Here is a 26,602-nt window from a genome sequence, read left to right as displayed (position 1 = left end):
TGTACGTTTGCCCACTGACAAAGAAATGATCAGTCTATAATTTTAATGGTAGGTTTATTTGAACAGTGAGAGACAAAATAACAACAAAAAAATCCAGAAAAAAACGCATGTCAAAAATGTTATAAATTGATTTGCATTTTAATGAGGGAAATAAGTATTTGACCCCCTCTCAATCAGAAAAATTTCGGCTCCCAGGTGTCTTATATACAGGTAACGAGCTGAGATTAGGAGCACACTCTTAAAGGGAGTGCTCCTAATCTCAGTTTGTTACCTGTATAAAAGACACCTCTCCACAGAAGCAATCAATCAATCAGATTCCAAACTCTCCACCATGGCCAAGACCAAAGAGCTCTCCAAGTATGTCAGGGACAAGATTGTAGACCTACACAAGGCTGGAATGGGCTACAAGACCATCGCCAAGCAGCTTGGTGAGAAGGTGACAACAGTTGGTGCAATTATTTGCAAGTGAAAGAAACACAAAAGAACTGTCAATCTCCCTCGGCCTGGGGCTCCATGCAAGATCTCACCTCATGGAGTTGCAATGATCATGAGAACGGTGAGGAATCAGCCCAGAACTACACGGGAGGATCTTGTCAATGATCTCAAGGCAGCTGGGACCATAGTCACGAAGAAAACAGTTGGTAACACACGACGCCGTGAAGGACTGAAATCCTGCAGCGCCCACAAGGTCCCACTGCTCAAGAAAGCACATATACATGCCTGTCTGAAGTTTGCCAATGAACATCTGAATGATTCAGAGGACAACTGGGTGAAAGTGTTGTGGTCAGATGAGACCAAAATGGAGCTCTTTGGCATTAATTCAACGCGCTGTGTTTGGAGGAGGAGGAATGCTGCCTATGACCCCAAGAACACCATCTCCACTGTCAAACATGGAGGTGGAAACATTATGCTTTGGGGGTGTTTTTGTGCTAAGTGGACAGGACAACTTCACCGCATCAAAGGGACGATGGATGGGGCCGTGTACCGTCAAATCTTGGGTGAGAACCTCCTTCCCTCAGCCAGGGCATTGAAAATGGGTCGTGGATGACAATGACCCAAAACACACGGCCAAGGCAACAAAGGAGTGGCTCAAGAAGAAGCACATTAAGGTCCTGGAGTGGCCTAGCCAGTCTCCAGACCTTAATCCCATAGAAAATCTGTGGAGGGAGCTGAAGGTTCGAGTTGCCAAACGTCAGCCTCAAAACCTTAATGACTTGGAGAAGATCTGCAAAGAGGAGTGGGAAAAAATCCCTCCTGAGATGTGTGCAAACCTGGTGGCCAACTACAAGAAACGTCTGACCTCTGTGATTGCCAACAAGGGTTTTGCCACCAATTACTAAGTCATGTTTTGCAGAGGGGTCAAATACTTATTTCCCTCATTAAAATGCAAATCAATATAACATTTTTGACATGCGTTTTTCTGGATTTTTCTGTTGTTATTCTGTCTCTCACTGTTCAAATAAACCTACCATTAAAATTATAGGAGGATCATTTCTTTGTCAGTGGGCAAACGTACAAAATCAACAGGGGATCAAATACTTTTTTCCCTCACTGTACTTGGTACACTCACTTTACACACTGAAGTACACTGTCTCAGGGAGGTCATGCGTTTTAGGGCGTAAATGTCATCCTTTCAGTCCTTTTTTGCAACGTTTTCAACCGTGGACTCACCTCCACTGAGAAAAGAGACATCACCCTGCTGTTTGCGTCACTGACTAAGGCATTCCCTTGGCAACAGGCAAAGCACAGGACAAAGGAAAAGAATGTGTGGGCAGGTTAATTATTGTCAGCACTGACCTGGCTGGCTCCACATGGCGGAATCATACAAGATCTGCCATTATCAGCCATTCTCAGTAAGCTGTATCGGTTAGTATTATCTTTGAGTATTGTCTTTTAGCATTATACAGTGTATGAGCATTATCACTGAGCATTATTATTGCGCATTATCACTGAGCATTATTATTGCACATTATCACTGAGATTTGTTAGTTAGCATCATATAATCCCCATAATGTCTATACACACCATCATATACATAGATATTTATATTCCGGACACTGACATTGCTCGTTGTAATATTTCTATATTTCTTAATTCCTTTCTTTCGATTTTTTTGATTTGTGTGAATTATTAGGTATTACTGCACTTTTGGAGTTAGCGAAATGCTTATGTTCCTACACCCCCAACATCTGCCAAATATGTGTACGTGACCAATAAAATGTGATTTGATTTACTGGTGATGATTATTGTTGAGCATTATAATTGAGCGTTGTCAGTGAGCAATATTAGTTTGCATTATTAATGAGCATTTTCAGTAAGCATTCAGTTAGCGTTATTCATCAGTATTATCATTGAGCAGATCTATAAATCTTCTTGAGTGGCATCCTGGTCTGATTAAAACAATGGAGTGAATCAAGCTCCCATCTAAGCTCCCATTAATTCCTCTTCACTGTGAACTTCAGTCAAGCCAACGTAAACAAGAGTGACATTTTATCAGGGAGACAGAGGAAGAGGAGAAGGAGAGAAAAAAAAGAGAAGACGAATAGGGTGAAATTCGGTCTGATGACCTACATAACTCCGGGACGAGAGCATTTCTTCATCCATTCATTTTTCTTAACTAGTCTGTCGGAGTTTGTTACTCAAGGAAAATACCAATTTGAAAGGCTCACCACACTCGGAGGCGACCGGCCGGCCAGCCAACCAGCAATCTACAGCCCCTTGGCACTGGCAGTCATGTCAGGATAATAGGTGGCCCATTAGGTCTCTCACAGGCATGCAACAAGGTGCCAGTTTGTTATCCCCGCAATCGCTCATTCTTTTCACACTAACAAAAAAAATGGAAACAGCATAGCCGCCGAAAATCAGCATTATGGCTATCTGTCTCTTTCTCAGCATGTGCAGCATGTAAGAACAACATCAAGAGTCAGCCTTCCCTTATTTCACACCCTATGCTGTCTTCATCAATAAATTACACGTTCACATCACCAGTGGTGTATGTGTTTAGCGCAGTGGTGGTTGTTGTAGCACTGCCCTCTCAGAGCAGAGGTGAACTGCATGTGAGAAACGACGGCAATGCTCACTCACGGCCTTTCTCTGACTCGTGCTGTAGGTTGACCATCAATGCAGAGTGCCAGCTGCAGCTTCACAACTTCCCTATGGATGAGCACTCCTGTCCCCTGGTCTTCTCTAGCTGTGAGTATTGTACGGCCAGGCAATAATGTCACCCATTCATGTCATATTTTGTATAAACATAAGAAATATATGGAGAAATCATATGCATTTATGAACAATGTATGGGGGAAAGTAACATATTTAATATATGAACAATACATCGGAAAACATCATATTTCATATAGATATATGAAAAATACATGAGAAGAAGAAATGTATTTCATATAGATTGATTAATTGACGCCTCCACAGACAATTTAAGAAAATCATCTAGGGTAACACAAAGCTTGAAAGCTTAGTTCCATTCTGATCCTTTTGAAGAGGGAAGGGGGGGGGGGTTGAGTGCAGCAAGGTTAGGCAGCAATGGTATTGGCAACAAACAATGACAGACAAAATTGTTGTTTGTTTCATAAATTGAGCAAATTAGTACAGTTCCATTTCCTAATAATCAACTCTGGACAGGTGCATCTCCCTTGTCACACATACCTCTAATATATACTGTACAACAATCAACGTCTTATATACGCACAAGACAGTCACAGTATGATACACAATAGACACCAAAAGCCAGACCATACTATCCCGGGCATTTTCTTCTCACCCACGTACTGTAGTCTTACAACTCGCTTTTATATAAACGACGGATGTACCTGCAATGAACGCCATTGGTCACTACAGGTCCAATGTACTAGATCCAAATGATACCGTTTGCATTATGTCACAGTATGAGGTCGATGCACATACAACTGTTTTGAGTAGGAGGCTTGTTGGGCAGATTCTCTTAAAGGTATATAGGTTTGTAGCCTGAAAGATTGACTGCAGCTTTTCATGAGAATGTATGAGTCACCAATGTGAAAGCTTGACGCAAAGCTACTCTGTACCTCTTTTCCATTCTTTAAAGCCACATGGAAAAGGACCAGGCTTTCTGGGCAGTCCATTAACAACACATCAACAGCACGTCACCTGCAATAAAATGGGACAAAATTCAGCTCAGGCAGAATGGGAAGTGAACATAGAGCGTTATTATTAAGTGAAGTAGAACATTGAATTTCTACCCTTATTAAAGGATTGGTGGGAACAGGATGTGAAGGCCATGCACACTGAAGCTAATGGATTTCCAGCTGTTTCCCAGATAAAGACCTTGATCTTACTTCTATTCAGTCTACAATAAATCACCCCCCACCAGTGTACGTATGCCTCCTCCATTTCCCCACCCTTCCAATTGCTTCACCATTGCTTCACCATCCACAGCCTATATACTCTATGTACATCCATACAGTAAGTCATCCTCAAAATGTCACCTTCAGAAAATAGTCCTATCATATTATTATGGATTTGAATGTTTTTGTTGTTGTTGTAAGTCAACATCTTGGTCTGATTGCCCAGACGCAGATTGAGCATAGTCCTGGTTTAAAAAGCATGCTCAATAGAGAATAGGCTTAATCTCTGACTTGGAAACAGGGGAAAACTCTATCCATTCCTCCACACCACCCACCCACTGGCGTGGCAGAGCCGGCAGACACATCCTTGCTGTTTGATATTTTCACTTACCCCAGGGAAAAGAACATTGGACATGTGGCGTGTTGTGCTCCCATGGCGACAATGGCGGCAGGTAGCCTGGCGGTTAGAGCGTTGGGCCAGCAATCGAAAGTGGCTGGTTTGAATACCCGATCCGACAAAGTGAACGATCTGCCAATGTGTCCTTGAGGCACATCATTTGCTCCAAGGGCACCGTACTGCTATGGCTGACCCTGTAAAATAACACATTTCACTCACAGGAGTTTGGTGGCATCTTAATTGGGGAGGACAGGCTCGTGGTAATGGCTGGAGTGTAAAAAATGGAAGGGCATCAAACCCATGGTCTCTACGTGTTTGATGCCATTGCATTCGCTCCGTTCCAGCCATTATTATGAGCAGTCCTCCCCTCAGCAGCCTCCACTGATTTCTCTAAAACATTTTATTTGGTTATTAAATCAATGTGGACTTTCTCATCTTTCAGATCTTTAAAGGGATAGTTCACCCAAACTACAAAATGACATAATTGGTTTCCTTACCCTGTAAGCAGCCTAGATATGACAGCAAATCCGTGCTTTGGTTTACCTTTCCTGGCACTGATTCAAATTCTCATAGCATTTGTGTCATGGGACCGATATTACAAATGTTCGCACATCGTCCAAATCATCCCCAAAGTATCTCAAATGTGTTGTGAAGCTCAACAAAGTCACTTATTAGCGAAAAATTCTAAAATCGGGCCCACGACTTGAATGGGCTTTGTGCCACAAATGCTAAAACGTTAGCATTTGGAAACAGTGCCAGGGAAACTAGACCAAAGCATGGATTGATGTCATACCTTGTCCACATACTGCTTACAGGGTAAGGAAACCAATGTCATTTTGTAATTTGGGTGAACTATCCCTTTAAGCAGGAAGCGCATCGTGAGTCAATCTAATGAGAAAAAAAGAATCCCAGGTAAGAGATTAGTCATTTCTGTCCATTGAAGAGTTTATATACGACCAAACCTAGAGCACAGTGCATATAGGCTGCTATACAAGGATTAATAGACATCTGTCCCTTATACATTCTCTTTGCTTTGACCCAAGCTATTATCTGTGCAGAGGAGAGAGGAGGTTGGCTGGGCTGTCTACCATGGCTCCTTTCTGTGTAACCTACAGTACAGAGTGGGATATGTCAATAACTGACATTTACCAGTGAAGAGTCAATCCTACAGTGTACTCCTACCATCTTAATGGAGACGGGAGAGTATGTGGTTTCTGTTGTGTATTGGGTAATGTTGTTGTGGGCACGTTAAGGAGCGCGCACAGACACTCCCATATATAGTGTGCCCGCCCCATACAGTGGGTGTAAAAGTTCAGTCACCTGCCGACATGGCATTCATGTTTATTGCCTGCACCATGGAGTAAATAGCCTAAACTTGCCTTTCTGCCTCCTCGTTATTGGATTGTACTTTCACTATGTCACGGACATAGTACTGAACACGAGGCGGATCTGGACTGGAATGTTTGAAGAGGATTTGTGAGTAAACATAAAATGGGCTCCTGAGTGGCGCAGCGGTCTAAGACACTTCATGTCAGTGCTAGAGGTGTCACTACAGACCCTGGTTTGATTCGAGGCTGTATCGCAACCGGCCGTGATTGGGAGTCCCATAGGTTGGTGCACAATTGGCCCAGCATCATCTGGGTTAGAGTTTGGCCGAGGTAGGCCGTCATTGTAAAAAATAATTTGTTCTTAACTGACTTGCCTAGTTAAATAAAGGTTCAATAAATAAAAGTGGATTTTCCTTTTCTGATGTGATCATGGCTTTTTATTGGAAGATTAAGGAGTTTGTTGATGAAAAGCATAGGTCTTGGGAGAAGTATGTTGGAAAGCTGGAATGTTTTTTTTGTGGCTAATGACATTGAAAATAACTAAAATAATTGCACTGTGCTGCTTTGTGTGTGCGGGGCGGTGACTTATTCTACACTGAACAAAAATACCTCATACAGTTGAAGTCGGAAGTTTACAGACACTTAGGTTGGAGTCATTAAAACTCCTTTTTCAACCACTCCACAAATTTCTAACAAACTATAGTTAACAAACTATAGTTTTGGCAAGTCGGTTAGGACATCTACTTTGTGCACGACACAAGGAATTTTTCCAACAATTGTTTACAGACAGATTATTTTACTTATAATTCACTGTATCACAATTCCAGTGAGTCAGAAGTTTACATACACTAAGTTGACTGTGCCTTTAAACAGCTTGGAAAATTCCATAAAATTATGCCATGGCTTTAGAAACTTCTGATAGGCTAATTGACATCATTTGAGTCAATTGGAGGTGTACCTGTGGATGTATGTAACGCCCTGGCCATAGAGAGGGGTTTTTTGTTCTTTATTTTGGTTAGGCCAGGGTGTTACATTGGGTGGGCGTTCTATGTTCCTTTTTCTATGTTTTGGTATTTCTTTGTTTTGGGCCGTGTGTGTGTGGCTCCCAATCAGGCACAGCTGAAGCTCGTTGCTGCTGATTGGGAGTCACACATAAGGAGCATGTTTTTCCTTTGGGTTTTGTGGGTAATTGTTTCTGTTTTTGAGTATTTTCCTAACAGGACTGTTTGCTGTCGTTTTTGTTCATTTTGTAGTGTTCTCTTGTTTTTTGAATTAAAATTCTAATGATGAACACATCCTCTGCTGCACCTTGGTTCCCTCTTCCAGACAGCCGTTACAATGTATTTGAAGGCCTACCTTCTGCACCTTTTTGCTTGACATCATGGGAAAATCAAAAGAAATCAGCTAAGACCTCAGAAAAACAATTGTAGACCTCCACAAGTCTGGTTTATCCTTGGGAGCAATTTCCAAACGCCTGAAGGTACCACGTTCATCTGTACAAACAATAGTACGCAAGTATAAACACCATAGGACCACGCAGCCGTCATACCGCTCAGGAAGGAGACGCGTTCTGTCTCCTAGAGATGAATGCACTTTGGTGCGAAAAGTGCAAATCAATCCCAGAACAACAGCAAAGGACCTTGTGAAGATGCTGGAGGAAACGGGTACAAAAGTATCTATATCCACAGTAAAACACGACCTATATCGACTTAACCTGAAAGGCCTCTCAGCAAGGAAGAAGCCACTGCTCCAAAACCGCCAGCTCTGTCAGGAGGAATGGGCCAAAATTAACCCAATTTATTGTGGGAAGTTTGTGGAAGGCTACCTGAAACGTTTGACTCAAGTTAACAATTTAAAGGCAATGCTACCAAATACTAATTGAGTGTATATACATTTCTGACCCACTGGGAATGTGATGAAACAAATAACAGCTGAAATAAATCATTCTCTCCACTATTGTTACTCTCCACTAGACATTTCACACTCTTAAAATAAAGTGGTGATCTTAACTGACCTAAAACAGGGAATTTTTACTGGGATTAAATGTCAGGAATTGTGAAAAACTGAGTTAAATGTATTTGGCTAAGGTGTATGCAAACTTCTGACTTCAACTTTATGTACAAAAGTATATTTTTCAAGCACACCCGTTGCTGACAGGTGTATAAAATCGAGCTCACAGCCATGCATTCTCCATAGACAAACATTGGCAGTAGAATGGCCCGTACTGAAGAGCTCAGTGACTTTCAACATGGCAACATCATAGGATGCCACCTTTTCAACAAGTCAGTTCGTCAAATTTCTCCCCTGCTAGAACTGCCCCGGTCAACTGTAAGTGCTGTTTTTTAAATGTATTTTTTTTGTTCACCTTTATTTAACCAGGTAGGCCAGTTGAGAACAAGTTCTCATTTACAACTGCGACCTGGCCAAGATAAAGCGAATCAGTGGACTCCTCTTACATATAACCTGGACATTGAGGGCTTCCACCATTTTAAAGTAGTCATAGGGAGATAGGGCCATAGGGAGACCGGGCAAAGGAAGGAGACGGCAGGACGACCAGGATCGTGGTGTTTCCTTGTGACGGAGGAAGATCCGTCAAGAAATCCACCGATAGGTGTGACCACGGCCGTTGTGGAACGGGTAGGGGTTGTAATTTCCCTCGGGGCAGGTGTCTAGGGGCCTTGCACTGGGTGCACACCGAGCAGGAGGAAACATAAACCCTCACGTCCTTTGCCAGGGTAGACCACCAGTACTTCCCAATAAGACAGTGCACTGTCCGACCGATGCCAGGATGACCAGAGGAGTGTGACGTGTGGGCCCAACAGATCAAACGGTCACGGACAGCAGACGGAACGTACAGACGTCCAACTGGACACTGGGGGGGAGTGGGCTCTGTGCGTAACACCCGCTCGATGTCCGCGTCCACCTCCCACTCCACCGGTGCCACCAGGCAAGAAGCTGGAAGTATGGGAGTGGGATCTGTGGACCGCTCCTCTGTGTCATACATCCGCGAAAGTGCGTCTGCCTTAGCGTTCTGGGAAACTGGTCTGTAAGATAGGGTGAAAACAAAACGGGTGAAAAACATGGCCCACCTGGCCTGGCGTGGGTTCATTCTCCTCGCCGCCCGGATGTACTACAGATTGCGGTGGGCCATGTCGGCATATTCAGAGGGGATGTGCACGGTGGAGACCTGGTTTGGACCTTCCACCGTAGTTGCACCTATGGAAACACCTACACACCTCCCCGAGCACTTACGTGACCATCCCTTGAGAGCCCTCTGTTGCCACAAAATAGTGGGGTCATGATAGACCAGCCAGGGTAGGCCCAGCACCACGGGAAACACAGGAGAATCAATAACAAAGAGTTGAATTCTCTCCTCATGACCCTCCTGCGTTATCATGCATAGGGGAGCGGTGACCTCCCTAATCAGCCCTGACCCTAATGGTCGACTATCTAAGGCGTGCACAGGGAAGGGCACATCAACAGGAACAATAGGGATCCCTAAGCTATGTGCAAATGAACTATCAATAAAGTTCCCAGCTGCGCCTGAATCTACTAGCGCTTTATGCTGGGAATGTGGGGAAAACTCAGGAAATTCTATGAACACAAACATGTGAGCAACAGGGAGCTCTGGGTGAGTCAGGTGCCTACTCACCTGGGATGATCCAACAGTGCCCTGCCTGCTACATCGACTCCCTGGGGAACCTCCCCAGCACCGACCAGCAGTGTGCCCTCTGCGGCCACAGGTGGTACAGGGAATGCCCCCCCCTCCGGTCCCCCTCAGAGCAGCACCTCCTAGCTCCATAGGTGTCAGATCGGAGGTGCTGGGGGATGGAACTGACGGACCCCGATCCGGATGCCCGCGGGAGGCCAACAGGTTATCCAGCCGGATGGATAGGTCCACCAGCTGGTCAAATGTAAGGGTGGTGTCCCTGCAGGCTAGCTCCCGACGAACGTCCTCGCGTAGACTACACCTGTAGTGGTCGATCAGGGCCCGCTCAATCCATTCCAAAGTATTGTGCGCTCCTCATCCCCTGTCTGAGATGAAACAAGCGTTCCCCCGCCGCTCTCCCTTCAGGTGGATGATTGAAAACCACCTGGAAGCAGCGGGTGAAATCCTCATAGTTATCCAACGTCGCTCCTTCCCTTCCCCAGACGGCGTTGGCCCATTCAAGTGCTTTCCCAGATAGACACGAGATGAGGGCGTTCACACTCTCGCGTCCCGAAGGAGCCGGGTGGACGGTCGCCAGGTAGAGCTCCAGCTGGAGTAGGAACCCCTGGCACCCGTCCCATCATATTCCCTTGGGAGTGCGAGCCGAATCCCACTGGGTCCAGGTGAAGGAGTGGGTGGACAGCGGTGTGGGTTATTGTGGGAGCTGGGGTGATGATGATGGGGTTGCTGGAAAACCCCCTCTCTCCCATCGCTCCATGGTTTGCAGCACGCGATCCATGGCTGTGCCGAGACTTTGCAACATAGTCGCGTGCTGCTGGACGCGCTGCTCCACAGGTAGGGGACGGGCTGTGTGCTGACTCCATTGGTTCGGGTGCGTGTTTCTGTCAAAGGTCTAGGTGATGCGGGTAAGGCGGAGTTAGGCTCAGGACACAGAGATGAGTAATAACCGTAACTTTACTCAAAAACAATATTCCATAAAGGAGACAAATAATCAGGTCACAAAACGAGACAACTTGACAATAACAATCACGCACAAGATCAAGGGGGAAACCAGAGGGTTAAATAGGGAACAATGATTATGGAATGGAAACCAGGTGTGTATAATGAAGACAAAACAAATCGAAAATGAAACATGGATCGGTGGTGACTAGAAAACCGGTGACGTCGAGCGCCAAACGCCGCCCGAACAAGGAGAGGGACCAACTTCGGCGGAAGTCGTGACAAGTTTGGGGAAGGCCCTTTCCTGTTTCAGCATGACAATGCCCCCATGCACAAAGTGAGGTCCATTCAGGCAGGGTTTGTTGAAATAATTGTGGAAGAACTTGACTGGCCTCCACAGAGCCCTGACCACAACCCCATCGAATACCTTTGGGACGAATCACCCAACATCAGTGTTTCACCTCACTAATGCTCTTGTGGCTGAATTGAAGCAAGTCCCCACAGCAATGTTCCAACATCTAGTGGAAAGCCTTCCCTGAGGAGTGGAGGCTGTTATAGCAGCAAAGGGGGGACCAACTCTATATTAATGCTCATGATTTTTGGAATGAGAGGTTTGACGAGCAGGTATCCACATACTTTTGGTCATGTAATGTATAAACACAGCGTGTAAAGTGTTGGTTTTATGTTTCATGAGCTGAAATAAAAGATCGCAGAAATATTCCATATGCACAAAAACCTTATATCTCAAAAGTAATGTGCACACATTTCTTTATATTACTGTTAGTGAGAATTTCCCCTTTGCCAAGCTAATCCATTCACCTGACAGGTGTGGCATATCAAGAAGCTGATTAAACAGAATGATCATTACAAAGGTGCACCTTGTACTGGGGACAATAAAAGGCCACTCTAAAATGTGCAGTTTTGTCACACAACACAATGCCACAGATGTCTCAAGTTTTGAGGGAGTGTGCAATTGGCATGCTATGACTGCAGGAATGTCCTCTAGGGCTGTTGCAAGATAATTTAATGTTAATTTTTCTACCATAAGCAGCCTCCAACGTCGTTTTGGCAGTACGTCCTACCGGCCTCGCAAATGCAGACCACGTGTAACAATGCCGTCGTGTGGGCGAGCTGTTTGTTGACGTCAACATTGTGAACAGAGCGCCCCATGGTGGCAGTGGGGTTATAATATGGGCAGGCATAAGTTACGGACAACAAACACAATTGTATTTTATTGGTGGCAATTTGAACGCACAGAGGTACTGTGATGAGATCCTGAGGCCCATTGTCATGCCATTCATCCGTGCCATCACCTCATGTTTCAGCATGATAATGCATGGTCCCATGTTGCAATGATATGTACACAATTCCTGGAAGCTGAAAATGTCCCAGTTCTTCCATGGACAGCATACTCTCCAGACATTTCACTCATTGAGCATGTTTGGGATGCTCTGGATTGACCTGTACGACAGCGTGTTCCATTTCCTGCCAATATCCAGCAACTTCACAAAGCCACTGAAGAGGTGTGGAACGCCATTCAAGAGGTGTGGGACACCATTCCACAAGCCACAATCAACAGCCTGATCAGCTCTATGCAAAGGAGATGTGTTGCGCTGTATGAGGCAAGTGGTGGTCACACCAGATACTGACTGGTTTTCTGACCCACGCCCCTACCTTTTTTTAAAAGTATCTGTATCAATATTCCCAGTCATGTAAAATCCATTGATTAGGGCCTAATTAATTTATTTCAGTTGACTAATTTCCTTATATGAACTGTAACTCAGTAAAATCTTTGAAATTGTTGCATGTTGCGTTTATATTTTTGTTCAGTGTACATTAGGTTCTCTATTCGCTCCGGCCCTGCCCACTGCAAAGAGTTATGATCACATAGTGGCATGTTTGAAGCGGCCTTTCAGCCCAGATCCGTCAGAAATTGTGCAGAGATTTTATTTTCATAATTGTAAACAAAAGGCAAATCAGAATATCTCCAGTTTCATTGCTGGTCTGCGCAGTCTTTCGGTGCACCATCATTTTGGAGATCAGCTGGAGCCAATGCTGCTTGACAGAATTGTTAGATGAGTCTATTGGCTGAGCCCAATCAGATATTTAGAGTGGCTGAGGTAAAAGCCTTGGCAGCTGAGACTGCTGCAAATAATGCCTGCCTGCTTCACCCTGAAAGACCAGGTCCTCCGACTGTGCCTGACATTCATCTCACTGAACGTAGTAGGCCGGTGCTCACGGAGGGGGCGGAGTCAGAGTCCAGAGAGGACTTCAAAGCTTGTTTCAGATGTGGAGGTGCCCATAATTCCAACAGCTGTAAGTTTAGGGTTGCAACCTGTCACTACTGTAAACGGAGGGGACATATAGCTCGACTTTGTTTGACAAAGGTCCCAGTCCCAGTCCCAGGCCTCAGGCAGTTCATTCATGCCCACTAGGACCACACAACAGACACACTTGGTAAACTGTCACCCAGACCCTGAGAAGTATGTTGTCTTTAGTACCCATGGGGGGCCACAGCCTGAGAGGGAGAAGTCTATTTTTGCTGCACCCAGTGTTGAGTTCCTGAGGTTCCACGTTGACAAGGATGGCATGCGACCAACCCAGGATAAGGTAAAGGACATTAAGGAGGCACCTTCTTCCCAGAACAAGTCTGAGCTTCAGTCATTTCTGAGGCATCTCCATTTTTACAACTGCTTCCTGCTTGATAAAGCTACAGCCCTGGCATTGCCTACTGGACCCTGCCGCTCATGAAGAAGTCTATGAAGAGGCTAAGCAGCTGCTGCAAGCAGATGGTCTGCTAGCCCACTATGATGGTAGAAGACCCCTGTTACTGATCTGTGATGCATCTCCATATGGGCTTTGTTTAGTCATGTGGAATCTGATGGTCGGGAAGCACCTGTGTGCTACGCATCTAGGACCCTAACTATCGCTGAACAGTACTATGCACAGCCGGATAAATAGGCCCTGGCGAACATTTTTTTCTGTCAAGAAGTTACATCAGTATTTGTCAGGTTGCCATTTTGTGGTCTACACCAACCACAAGCCCTTGCTAGGTGTGCTTCATCATATGAAGCCTATGCCCAAAAATATTTTCACTTGCATGGTCAGATGGAGTCTGATACTGGGACATAGTTATGAGCTCTGCTATCATCCAAGGAAGCCGTTGGCTAATGCAGATGCCCTGAGTTGCCTGTCACTCACTATCCCTTTGTCTGAGCCACCATCTCCCTGGGAAGGGATGCTGTAGAAGATGGTGCCTGATGCCCTTCTCCATGCTTCTAGGATAGCCGCACTGACCTTCAAGGATTCTGTCCTATCCCGAGTGCTTCGCTGGGTGCTGCATGGATGGGCCTCTGAGGTTCCTGGCAGACAGTTTGGGCTTCAATGGTATCGTCGGAACGAGCTGTCGGTTCACAAGAACTGTGTGTTGTGGGCCAGTCGGGTTGTGGGTACCTGGCCTGGCGAGCGAGGGGGTCTTTTCCATGATGCATGATATGCATCCTGGAATAGTGAGGATGAAGGCACTGGCACGGAGCTATGTGTGGTGGCCCAGGATGCACATGGAAATTTAGGCTGTGGTGCGCCGCTGTGTTCCCTGTCAGGAGTCACACCCTGCTCACCCAAGGCTGCCTTGCACCCATGGGAGTGGACCACAAAGAAATGCTTGTCTTCATATGGACTTTTCTGGGCTATTCAAAGGAAATACTTTTCTCATTATAGTAGATTCCCATTCAAAGTGCATGGAAGTAGCCATGGTTATCTTGATGCCCTGTGGTGCTGTAATAAGCACACTCCATTTGCTGTTTGCCATTCATGGGTTGTGTGACGTCCTGGTGTCAGATAATGGAGCTGCCTTCACTTCTGCTGAGTTTAAGGAGTTCGCTGTGTGGAACTGAATCAGGCATGTCACCACAGCCCCATATCATCCGTCCTCCAATGGCCAAGCTGAACACATGGTTCAGACAACCAAAGAGGATCTATCTATGATCTCGGTGGGTGACTGGCAGGCCTGACTGTCTAGGTTCCTGCTGTACTAACATATTACGACGGCGTCTACTGGGAAGAGTCCAGCCGAGCTGTTAATGAACAGGCAATTGACAACTGCTTTAGATTGGCTGCACCCGGACATGGCAGGAGGGTGATGCAGACAGGGGCCATGATCATTTAAGGTGTTTTCTACCTGACGAGTCTGTGCACATGAGGAACTACTCTCGAGGCCCTATGTAGGTCCTTGCAGTTGTGGAAGAAGCAACTGGACCAGCCTCTTACAGGACTCGGACGCCTGTCGGTAAAGTGCACCGCCTCCATGTGGATCAGCTGCAGGGCCACGAAGCTGCAGCCCCCTCTCTCATTGATCTGGATGCCCTGGACACCACGCCTTTAGAAGGCAGTGCCAACTGCAGAGCCAAACCCTGATACCCAACTTTCAGCTGAGCACTAGCCTAAACTTAGCTTTTTGCCTCCTCGTTATTGTATTGTACTTTCACGGCATAATAGTTTCTAAGATATGGACATACTCAGCACATTCCACATCCTCTCACCAGCTTCCCTTTGTTGTAGCTTTCGCTAATGTGAATAACATTGTCGCTTTGTGTGCGTGTGTGTGAGATACACACCTCATAATAACATGTCAATGGGATACAGTTCACCTGCTTGAAATCATCAGAGCACAATGAAGTGATTCATTTCCATTGCATGGCTTTCAAATTAGATTTCAGAGGCACACACACACTTCTGCGAAAAGCGAAGGTCAACTCTAGCATCAACACAATGCTCTCTCACAGTAACTCAAAGTATCCTATTACACTCTGTTCTGTCCCTTTTCATCTGCTCTTACAGAACTTTACTATGGCCCTGTTTTTTACTTTTTAAAAGTCTAGTGGTGCTATACTGTGCGTGTGTTTGTGTGCCGGCGTGTGCGTGTGCTGTTCCCGGATTTAAGTGTATTTAGCAGTATGCAATTAGTAGGTTATATAATACATACATAGGAATATGTCCAGTAAGACCCATCAAACAATGAAACATGTATGGGTCAGATTGAAGCATAAATCGTATTTTATTAGAATGAAATGCTACCATAGGGTCACAGGGTCACTGTGTATTTACTTGACTTACAGATGGTTACCCCAAGGATGAAATGATTTACAGATGGAAAAGGAACTCCATCGAAACCTCAGACCAGAAGTACTGGCGCCTCTACCAGTTTGACTTCATGGGCCTGCGGAATACCACAGACGTCCTAAAAACAACAGCAGGTACAGTAAATTAGTTATCGTACATTTAATACCCAAACAGCTGACCTGTTTTTCACAAGCAATAAAATAAATCCTCATCACAGCCCTTCGCTGGCTCCTGTGTTCTCCATCCAATTTCTCTCTGAATTATTAGATACTGACTGATAAAAATTCAAAGGAAAAAGGACAAAGTGCTATTTTTAGCTGTTTTTTAATCAAATGGTCTACATTTACTGTAAATGATCTGTCATATTTTCCTGTCTGTTAGCAGCGGGGGACAGCAGGCATTACCAGCTGGTGTCTTGAGGTCTGGTGCCACCACTCTGGCTTAAGTCAATTGCATTTCCAGTCTTTGTTAGCTATCGCATTGCAAAGACAATTGCTTTGCCAGCTTTGCAAGATATTGCCAGAGAGGAAAGACAATACCTTTTCTTGGAAGATAGTCAAGATATGTAGTATTATTGTGCCATGGAAATGACAAAGACAGCATTTGGCAGGGCAGAAAACAGGTTGAAATTGCACTTAGAAGTAGTACTCTGGTAGTAGACTTAGAAGTAGTTCTGTGGTAGTAGACTTAGGAGTAGTAATTTGGTAGTAGATTTAGGAGTTGTACTCTGATAGTAGACTTAGGAGTAGTACTATGGTAATAGACTTAGTAGACTTAGGAGTAGTAATTTGGTAGTAGATTTAGGAGTAGTACTTTGATAGTAGACATAGGAGTAGTACGGTGGTAGTAGACTTAGGAGTAGTACTGTGGTGGTAGACTTAGGAGTAGTACTTTGGTAGTGAACTTAAGAGTAGTGCTCAGGGAGTAGACGTTGTCTTTATCATTCACTGTGCAATAAAATAGTGCCCAATGAAAGTGCATTTACCTGTTTTCATAAGTCAATGTGACATTTAACATATTGTTTCTCTGTAGGCTGCTTGAAGCTCATCAGTAGTCCCCTCCAGTATAAAGGCAAACATATCTTTATACAAACCATCTGGATTAAAGATTCAAAATATTTAATTATTCACTTAAATGATTTTCAGAGGCCTAGGATGTGGTTTGGTTTTAATACTGAATTCTACATCTATTTATTTCCAACAATCATTCCTTGCGACTAAGGTCGTGTTTTACAAACAGGTATCTAATTATACTCATGAGTGGTGCTTGCTGGAATGACTTTGCAATACATTTTTAATGCATTCGTGACAGCATTGAAGATTAATGTAGCAGCGTTTTAAGGGGCTGATAAATTGATTTTATGTATGAATCCTCAAGCTGTAATTAACCCATATTGACCCATTCTCAAATTTCATAGGTGACATTGTTCTTGCTGTACTTTATTCCTTTTGGAGAACGATGATTTCATCTCCATTTTGAAAAGAAAGTCTTGAAGTCTTGTCTTGAAAACTCAGGTGATCCAATAAATGATGTATTCTACGTATGGTGCACTGTGATACAAGTCCAAGTTCTGAGTGGAGAACTCATGAAAGCCAGAGTTCTTCCACAGATCTTCCTTCAGTTCTGTTGAAGGAAATTAGACGTTTCTCATCTTGTTTTCACTTTCTCTTGACTCCCAGCTTGCATCATGCTGCATGATGATTAGCTAGCTTGCTCCTGCAGCTAAAAATAGCATATCATTAATTTACATCTCAACAAACTCGGAAAACAAAGCGTTAAATTTCTTCTTGTTGTTTTTCATCCCGCATGAAATGAATAGGTATTGTGGTAATGAGGACAGTGGCGAGTGGACAGTTCCCATGCCACCTTGCCATCAGGGACTTCTGGTTCTACCGCTGTAATATCTGCCTCCTTTTTTTCTATTGTTACAGCATCCGTCTTCAAAACCCACCAAAGTAGACTCCCTGAAGCATTGTGTATGGTGCCTTCTTCTGTGGTTCCCCCTGATGCTATCTCTCATGATTCTCTCTCTCTCTCTCTTTCCCTCCCTCCATCCCTCTCTCCCTCCCCATGCTGGCTCGTTCTTGTTCCACCTGACGCTCTGATTCTCCCTCAATCTCTCTCTTTCCCTCCCTCCATCCCTCTCTCCCTCCCCATGTTGGCTCGTTCTTGTTCCACCTGACGCTCTGATTCTCCCTCAATCGCTCTCTTTCTCCCTCACTCCCCCTCACTCTCCCCCTCCCTCACTCTCTTCCTCCTTAACTTGCTCCCTCCTCCTCGCCCCTCACTCCATATAAATCCCCCCTCCCCCCCCCCCCCCCCCCTCCCAGGTGATTATGTGGTCATGACAGTGTACTTTGACCTGAGCAGGAGAATGGGTTATTTCACCATCCAGACCTACATTCCCTGTATCCTCACCGTGGTGCTCTCCTGGGTCTCCTTCTGGATCAATAGCGATGCCGCCCCCGCCAGAACAGCGCTAGGTACCTGATCTGAAGAATACCATTTGACAGGATACACACTGATGTGATAATAAGTAGATGAAGAACCCCAAGGTTTCAATCAAACGTGTTCCACCAGTGTTTATGTAGTGCACTGTATGTGTTCAGAAATGACTACCTCTGCATGTGTTATTCTGAAAGGAAAACAAATACATCTGAGTCTAGCTGGTTGGTTGAAAAGATGCGTACCACAATGGAAGATTGCATGAAAAATTGATATTTTATTGTTTAGACTAGAGTCCAATTATGCAATGTTATGTTCTGCTTTTCAGATTCTTGTACCGTTTTATTTTGTTTATGCGATGTGCTTGTAATTCATCAAGGCTTAACAATCACCTTTTTGTTTACACTTGTAATTCATTCATGATTTTTTTCCCCCCGATGCTTTCCATTAGTGCATGTACATTCGTCTGGATTATGTTGTTGAAGGTGATTTGGAGTTTGAGTTGAACTTTGCGGTAAGTACGATTCAATTCCTCCAGGCAGCTCTTGTAGGTGACCTTGACCAGGTCATTTTTTGTCTTCAAGATCAAATATATCACATTTAGTCCAAATTACAGTATTAGCATTATACATGGCCTTTAATTAAGTGACAACACAACCACATTTGCAATGGTGGTTAAACAAGTCAAAGCTTAAAGTGTATTAACGAGTCCGTTTCATCACCGAACCATCCTTGAACCACCACAATCACATCGAATAGTCTCCCTCGACAGTCTTGACACCTGTTACGACACAGTACAAAGATAAGCCCGGAAACATGTTTGTCTTTCCCCTAGCTAACAGGTAAGGATGCTGACTGTAGGAGCAAAGATAAATATCCCATTCTCCTTGACAAAAGAAGTCATTTAGTGTCTATTCTGGGGCACAAAAGCGCAGCGTTGATTTTCCGGGCCTCCCCGCTGATTGATAGCGGTTGAAAAGAAAGAGGAGTGATAAGGAAAATGGGCTTTGACTGCAAAGAGCAGGAGATATGTCAGAGTGGCTGGTGGGGGTGGTAAGGGGGCTAAGGAGGAGGCAGGTGCTGACATGCGGGTGCCCCCTGAGGGTGTAGTGTGGTTGGGGGGCAGTGACAGGGTGTACTGGGTGACATTCCCAAAGAGTCAGGTTCTCAAGGGCCACCACAGATGGTAATGACTATCAGGCTATACCTGACAGGGAGTAAGGGACAGGAAGGGATGGGGATGCTCAGTTCAGTGACACATACAGTGTGACCCCTCCCTGTTTTTTGTCACTTTCTTTGTCTTTCTTTTTTCTCTCTCTCTCTCTCTCTCTCTCTCTCTCTCTCTCTCTCTCTCTCTCTCTCTCTCTCTCTCTCTCTCTCTCTCTCTCTCTCTCTCTCTCTCTTTCTTTCTTTCTTTCTTTCTTTCTTTCTCTCTCTGTGTCACGACAGCACTGTAGACTGATATCTTTGTACGATGTTCTTTCTATCTGTATTATTTTCCATGTGCTGTATCTGTTCATATGACATCTATGGGTCTTTGTGTCCCTAATTTAGTGAAGGTGTACTGACATCTTTCCACATGCATTCTTTGTATCTATATTATTTTCTGTTCTATTTTGTATTTTTTACGATACCCTTTTGTCATTTATTACATTTTTGCCATTTTATTTGGAGGAACCAGTTAAAGTTGCTCTTACACCTTGCCTGTTTGAAAGTTATGAAGGAACTCTGCTGACTAAGTGCCAAAGTATGTATAGAAGGTAAGGGAAATAGGTGAAGGTAATCATCGTGGCCAGCAGAGTCTGAAGGAAGGAAGGGGGGATTGAGTATGAAATATCAGCTCAAAATAGATGGGCCTTCTTGTCTCCATGGTAACTGCTAGGAAACAGCACCACATTCAGTCATCAAATGAGAGGTTCCTGGTGTTGTGCATAAAAGAGCGAGAGAGAGAGAGAGAGTGTGTGTGTGTGTGTGTGTGTGTGTGAGTGTGTGTGAGTGTGCGTGTGTGTACTGTATATAGGGTGTGTGTGCATATGAGTGTGTGTGCGTGTCACACCCATCACTTTATATCAAAGGCTCTAAACATGCAAAATCTCAGCCGGTACATTTAGCTCACTTTTCACTATATATACTCAACAAAAATATAAATGCAACATGTAAAAGGTTGGTCCCATGTTTCATGAGCTGAAATAAAAGATCCCAGAAATGTTGTACAAGCACAAAAATCTTATTTCTCTCAAATGTTGTGCACAAATGGGTTAGTGCGCATTTCTCCTTTACCAAGATATTCCATCCACTTGACAAGTGTGGCATATCAAGAAGTTGATTAAACAGCATGATCATTACACAGGTGCACATTGTGCTGGAGAGAACAAAAGGCCAATTATTAAAAAAAATTACCCCCTTTTTCTCCCCAATTCCATGGCATCCAATTGGTAGTAGTTACAGTCTTGTCTCATCGCTGCAACTCCCATACGGACTCGGGAGAGGTGAAGGTTGAGAGCCATGCATCCTCCGAAACACAACCCAACCAAGCAGCACTGCTTCTTGACACAATGCACATCCAACCCGGAAGCCAGCCGCACCAATGTGTCGGAGGAAACACCGTACACCTGGCGACCTGGTCAGCGTGCACTGTGCCCGGCCCGCCACAGGAGTCGCTAGTGCGCGATGAGACAAGGATATCCCTGCTGGCCAAACCCTCCCTAACCCGGACGACGCTGGGCCAATTGTGCGCCGCCCCATGGGCCTACCGGTCGCGGCCGGCTGCGACAGAGTCTGGGCTTGAACCCAGAATCTCTGGTGGCACAGCTAGCACTGATGCAGAGCTGTTGCCAGATCATTTTATGTTAATTTCTCTACCATAATCTGCCTCCAACGTTGTTTTAGAGAATTTGGCAGTACGTCCAACAGGCCTCACAACCGCAGACCATGTGTACCCACGCCAGTCTTGGACCTCCACGTCCGACTTCTTCACATACGGGATCCTCTGAGGGGTGGTGCTGAGGAATATTTCTGTCTGTAATAAAGCCCTTTTGTGGGGAAAAGCTCATTCTGATTGGCTGGGCCTGGCTCCTCAGTGGGTGGGTTTGGCTCCCAAGTGGGTGGGCCTATGCTTTCCCAGGCCCACCTATGGCTGCACCCCTGCCGAGTCATGTGAAATCCATAGATTAGGGCCAAATGAATTTATTTCAATTGACTGACTTCCTCATATGAACTGTAACTCAGTAAAATCTTTGAACTTGTTGCATGTTGCCTTCATATTTTTGTTCAGCATATTTAAGCACTGACAATGTATTGATGTAAGCGTCCATTTATTTCTAAAGTTAAAATTACATAGAGACACAAACTACCCTCGGTAATTGATAAAATATCTTAAAAACATATTTGCAAAATATATTCAGACTATTGCCAGAGAAAAATATTGGCGCCGTTTTGCCAAGAGAGATATCAAACAGTTAGTACAGGGTGGCAGGTAGCCTAGCAGTTAAGAGTGTTGGGCCAGTAACCGAAAGGTCGCTGGTTCGAATCCCCAAGCTGAGTAGGTGAAAAATCTGTGTTATGACGCTGACTTTGTCCTTTCAGGTATCACCACTGTGTTGACAATGACCACCCTTAGTACAGTGGCCAGGACCTCCCTACCCAGAGTCTCCTATGTGACGGCCATGGATCTCTTCGTCACTGTGTGCTTCTTGTTCGTTTTTGCGGCCATGATGGAGTACGCCATCCAAAACTACTACGCCTACAGGGCACAGAAGCCCCGCTACAACAAGACAAACAAGACACAGAGACTGGTGAGCTTTCCTCCGTACCATGTAATAATGTAATGGTGTACCCTTCCTCCATACGATGTACTGGTGTACTTTTCCTCCGTACCATGTAATGGTGTACCTTTCCTCCATATGACGAAATGGTGTAACTTTTCTCGACGCAGTGTAATGCTGTTATAGACATGGACCGAAGTTGTTTGTGTTGTCACAGTCAATAGCACTAGCCATGGTAGCGATTATGGTCTCAGTGGGTGGAGGTCTAGTCCATCCTTCATATCTCCATCCTCTTGCATCAGTCACACTGTGCATGGGCTGGGATAGTATTACAGTCAGTGTCTCTGGCCTGCATGGTAGCAAATTGGGAGGTTGCCCCCCGGTGAGGGTTGAGGTCTGGTCTATCCCCCCATCCTTCATATATCCATCCTCTTGCACTGCCGACCGGTCACACAGTGTACTTGGTAAATGCCGTGTCATGTCATCATGTCATGTCGTGTAGTGCTGTCGAGCCAGTGAGTGAGTCCCAGCTCAGGGAGAGCACTAAGCCGAGGGGTTCTATCTCATTGCCTGCCTGGGCTATGACAGCGTCCTGCTGGGTGTGGGAGGACACGGCCCGCTGCGGAGCTTAAATGCATGACAGCACAGCTCCACTCACAACGCATCAGCTCTCTTTCTCTCTTCATCTCTTTCTCTCTGTCTCTTTTCATCTTTCCATCTGTCTTTCTCCCTTGTTTGCCCACGTGTATTTATTGTCTCCTGTCTGGCTTTTGTTGTCCCCCCGCCCCCTCCCTGTTGCCTCTCTCAATTCAATTCAATTCAATTCAAGGGGCTTTATTGGCATGGGAAACATATGTTAACATTGCCAAAGCAAGTGAAGTAGATAATATACAAAAGTGAAATAAACAATAAGAAATTAACAGTAAACGTTACACTCACAGAAGTTCCAAAAGAATAAAGACATTTTTATTGTCATATATGTATATATACAGTGTTGTAACGAGGTACAAAAGGGAAAATAAATAAACATAAATATGGGTTGTATTTACAATGGTGTTTGTTATTCACTGGTTGCCCTTTTCTTGTGGCAACAGTTCACAAATCTTGCTGCTGTGATGGCACACTGTGGTATTTCACCCAGTAGATATGGGAGTTTATCAAAATTGGGTTTGTTTTTCGAATTCGTTGTGGATCTGTGTAATCTGAGGGAAATATGTGTCTCTAATATGGTCGGTCATACATTTGGCAGGAGGTTAGGAAGTGCTGCTCAGTTTCCACCTCATTTTGTGGGCAGTGTGCACATAGCCTGTCTTCTCTTGAGAGCCAGGTCTGCCTATGGCGGCCTTTCTCAATAGTAAGGCTATGCTCACTGAGTCTGTACATAGTCAAAACTTTCCTTAAATTTGGGTCAGTCACAGTGGACAGGTATTCTGCCACTGTGTACTCTCTGTTTAGGGCTAAATAGCGTTCTAGTTTGCTCTGTATTTTTGTTAATTCTTTCCAATGTGTAATTATCTTTTTGTTTTCTCATGATTTGGTTGGGTCTAATTGTGTTGCTCTCCTGGGGCTCTGTGGGGTCTGTTTGTGTTGCTGTCCTGGGGCTCTGTGGGGTCTGTTTGTGTTTGTGAACAGAGCCCCAGTACCAGCTTGCTTAGGGGACTCTTCTCCAGGTTCATCTCTCTGTAGGTGATGGCTTTGTTATGGAAGGTTTGGGAATCGCTTCCTTTTAGGTGGTTGTAGAATTTAACGGCTCTTTTCTGGATTTTGATAATTAGCGGGTATCAGCCTAATTCTGCTCTGCATGCATTATTTGGTGTTTTACTAGGATATTTTTTGCAGAATTCTGCATGCAGAGTCTCAACTTGGTGTTTGTCCCATTTTGTGAATTCTTGGTTCACAACCATGAAGGGCAATGGGTTCTATAACTGATTCAAGTATTTTTTGCCAGATCCTAATTGGTATGTCGAATTTTATGTTCCCTTTGATGGCATAGAATGCCCTTCTTGCCTTGTCTCTCAGATCGTTCACAGCTTTGTGGAAGTTACCTGATGTTTAGGTCGAGGTATGTATAGTTTTTTGTGTGCTCTGGGGCAGCGATGTCTAGATGGAATTTGTAAATGTGGTCCTGGCGACTGGACCTTTTTTGGAACACGATTATTTTGGTCTTACTGAGATTTACTGTCAGGGCCCAGGTCTGGCAGAATCTGCAGAGGATCTAGGTGCTGCTGTAAGCCCTACTTGGTTGGTGACAGAAGCACCAGATCATCAGCAAACAGTAGACATTTGACTTCAGATTCTAGTAGGGTGAGGCCGGGTGCTGCAGACTGTTCTAGTGTCCTCGCCAATTCGTTGATATATATGTTGAAGAGGGTGGGGCTTAAGCTGCATCCCTGTATGAGGCCTTCCTTCCTCTGCCCCCTCCCCACATTTCTTGCCCTACCTGCTCTCTCACCCTCTCTCACACTCCCTCTCTTTCTCTCCCTTTATCGCTTACACATCTAAGGAGATGGCCTTCCTCTGTCCCCTCCCACAGACCTACTCGATGCTAGACATGGGGCTCAGGTCCCCCACGACCGTGGTTCCGTTGAACAACAACTACTCATACTGGCAGGACTATGAGGACGTGTACGAGTGTCTGGACGGGAAGGACTGCCAGAGCTTCTTCTGCTGTTACGAGGAGTGTAAGGGGGGAGGGTGGAGGAAAGGACGCATCCATGTCGACATTAGGGAGCTGGACGCTTACTCGAGAGTCTTCTTCCCTACGTCGTTCCTCCTGTTCAACATTGTCTACTGGGTCTCTTATCTCTACCTTTAGCAGTTTCAGTTGGATTTGATAGAATTCGTTTGGACAAGTGTGGAAAGACTCAAATGGGAAGAGGAGATGTCACAAGACATAAGATGTCACTCAGTGGTAGCTTTGTGCACGTTGACACTTGATTGGTTGGTGGGTTAGTGTAGCCAATCAATAGACAGCTGTGAGACCCTAACACCAGGATGCTAGCCAGATAAGAGGTAATGAAGCATCCACAGTGCCTTCTTCAGGAAGGGGCCATCACCTATACAGAGGTGCAATAAGAGGACTAGAAGCTTTGGAGTTTTTCCTACATAGGTTATCCCACATACGCCGTTTCAACGCATGCTATACTGTTCATTAAAAGCAATGAATAGTTAGTGTGGACTGCACTATGAAATGATCCTATTGTTGCTTTGTATTTCTTAGTTGCATAGTCATTGCAAGCCATTTGAAATATATAGAACCTCAATATTATTAATTTTAGGCATCAACAGGATCTTAAATATTAGGTCATTGATAACATTGATTTGGTTTAGATTAATATACATTTATATCATAAACATTTGAATTATGTTTCCTGCCAAGGGTGATATACAACAAGAACATGCATAGTATACCTTACAACACACCATAACATAATTTAAAGATGAAAAGACTACTTTTGTAAAATAATGTATCTAATAAAGTTTTCTTTTGTAACATATAGAGTTTTCCAGAAAGTATTAACAGACTATTTGATAAATAAATAAATTGTCTGAGGACAAGGAATGGTAAGGTTTCAAACTAAAGTAATATGGAGATGTTGTTTAATTAATTTACAGAATGAGGACATACATTTATCTCCATATAGCAGGCCTACAATACATCATAGGCTGAGGGCCAGGGTAGCATTTGGGTCAATACAGTACTGTATATATTGTGCTAGTATTCAGTACAGTAGTAATACATTTTTTTATGGTTTCTCTCCAGCAACACTATTGCTATTTTCTTGAGTAAGAACATGTATAGTTCATGTTATATCATACAGTAGCTGTTGTACAAAAACAGACAATAACATCACAAAGAATTGTGAAAGGTGTTTTTGGAGTTAAAAATCGTTTTATTTACTGTATTCACTGTTTATTCACTGTTGTTTCTGCAGTGGTTTGACTTAGAAGTATGGTAGTATCCTGTATTCTATGTTTTAAGAGAACTTGTATGTGAGAGATGTTTTCATGCTATTTTCATAGTTGAATGTAGATCATACTTTAGACCAACAACAAATAGTTGTTTTCAACTCTGTATAAGAACACAAATATTGCACTTCATAAGTGTCTTAGTTTGATATAATGCATTTACAATAAATCAAACACTATTTTCTAAGTCTGATGGAACACACCCTTTTGTTACAGCAGATCTGAGAGAACCACTGTCTAGGTACAGCTATGCTTTTTAGAGAATCCAGTCTGTGGTATTGCTTAAATTAATAAAATTATCTTTGCTCACGGTCTGGAGTGTGTGTGTGCACGTGTGTGGGTAGGTGCGTGTGTGTAGGTGCTTGCATTCACATGTAGGTCTGGTTTTGTAGGAATGGTTTTGTCTCTGACGTGGTTGCGATAGCCCACTTTAAACCTCACACTGTGCATCCTGTTGTTTCAAATTATGGAGGCAAGTCAATGAAAAGTCATTATGCATAATAATCACACCTATTAGGAAATAGGCCAAGGAAATCTAAAACAGACCCTTTAATTCCCACAGAAGGAAATTAACTCTACACACGATTCATGTCTATTGCAGAGTAGAACGTTATACAATTAGTGTCCCCATATAGAAA

At 44.3% G+C, this 26,602-nt stretch overlaps 1 protein-coding gene across 2 annotated transcripts in view; it reads left to right on the top strand.

Annotated features, from left to right (window-relative positions):
* The window catches only part of LOC106575271 (gamma-aminobutyric acid receptor subunit gamma-3), a 47,920-nt gene extending 21,642 nt beyond the window's left edge, over positions 1 to 26,278 (top strand). Inside the window, exons 5-9 of one of the 2 annotated variants that reach the window (XM_014151690.3) lie at positions 3,110 to 3,192; positions 15,783 to 15,920; positions 18,117 to 18,269; positions 21,817 to 22,025; positions 24,499 to 26,278. In XM_014151690.3, coding sequence (XP_014007165.1) covers positions 3,110 to 3,192; positions 15,783 to 15,920; positions 18,117 to 18,269; positions 21,817 to 22,025; positions 24,499 to 24,810 — 895 coding nt within the window. In that variant the 3' untranslated portion in view covers positions 24,811 to 26,278. The remainder of the gene's footprint in view (positions 1 to 3,109; positions 3,193 to 15,782; positions 15,921 to 18,116; positions 18,270 to 21,816; positions 22,026 to 24,498) is intronic. The other variant, XM_014151691.3, reaches the window with a different exon arrangement.
* The last annotated feature ends 324 nt before the right edge of the window (positions 26,279 to 26,602 follow it).

This window comes from Salmo salar, chromosome 17 (genome assembly GCF_965601325.2).
Source record: "Salmo salar chromosome 17, fSalSal1, whole genome shotgun sequence".
Taxonomy (NCBI): domain Eukaryota; kingdom Metazoa; phylum Chordata; class Actinopteri; order Salmoniformes; family Salmonidae; genus Salmo; species Salmo salar.
This window is presented reverse-complemented; position numbering and strand designations above follow the sequence as displayed.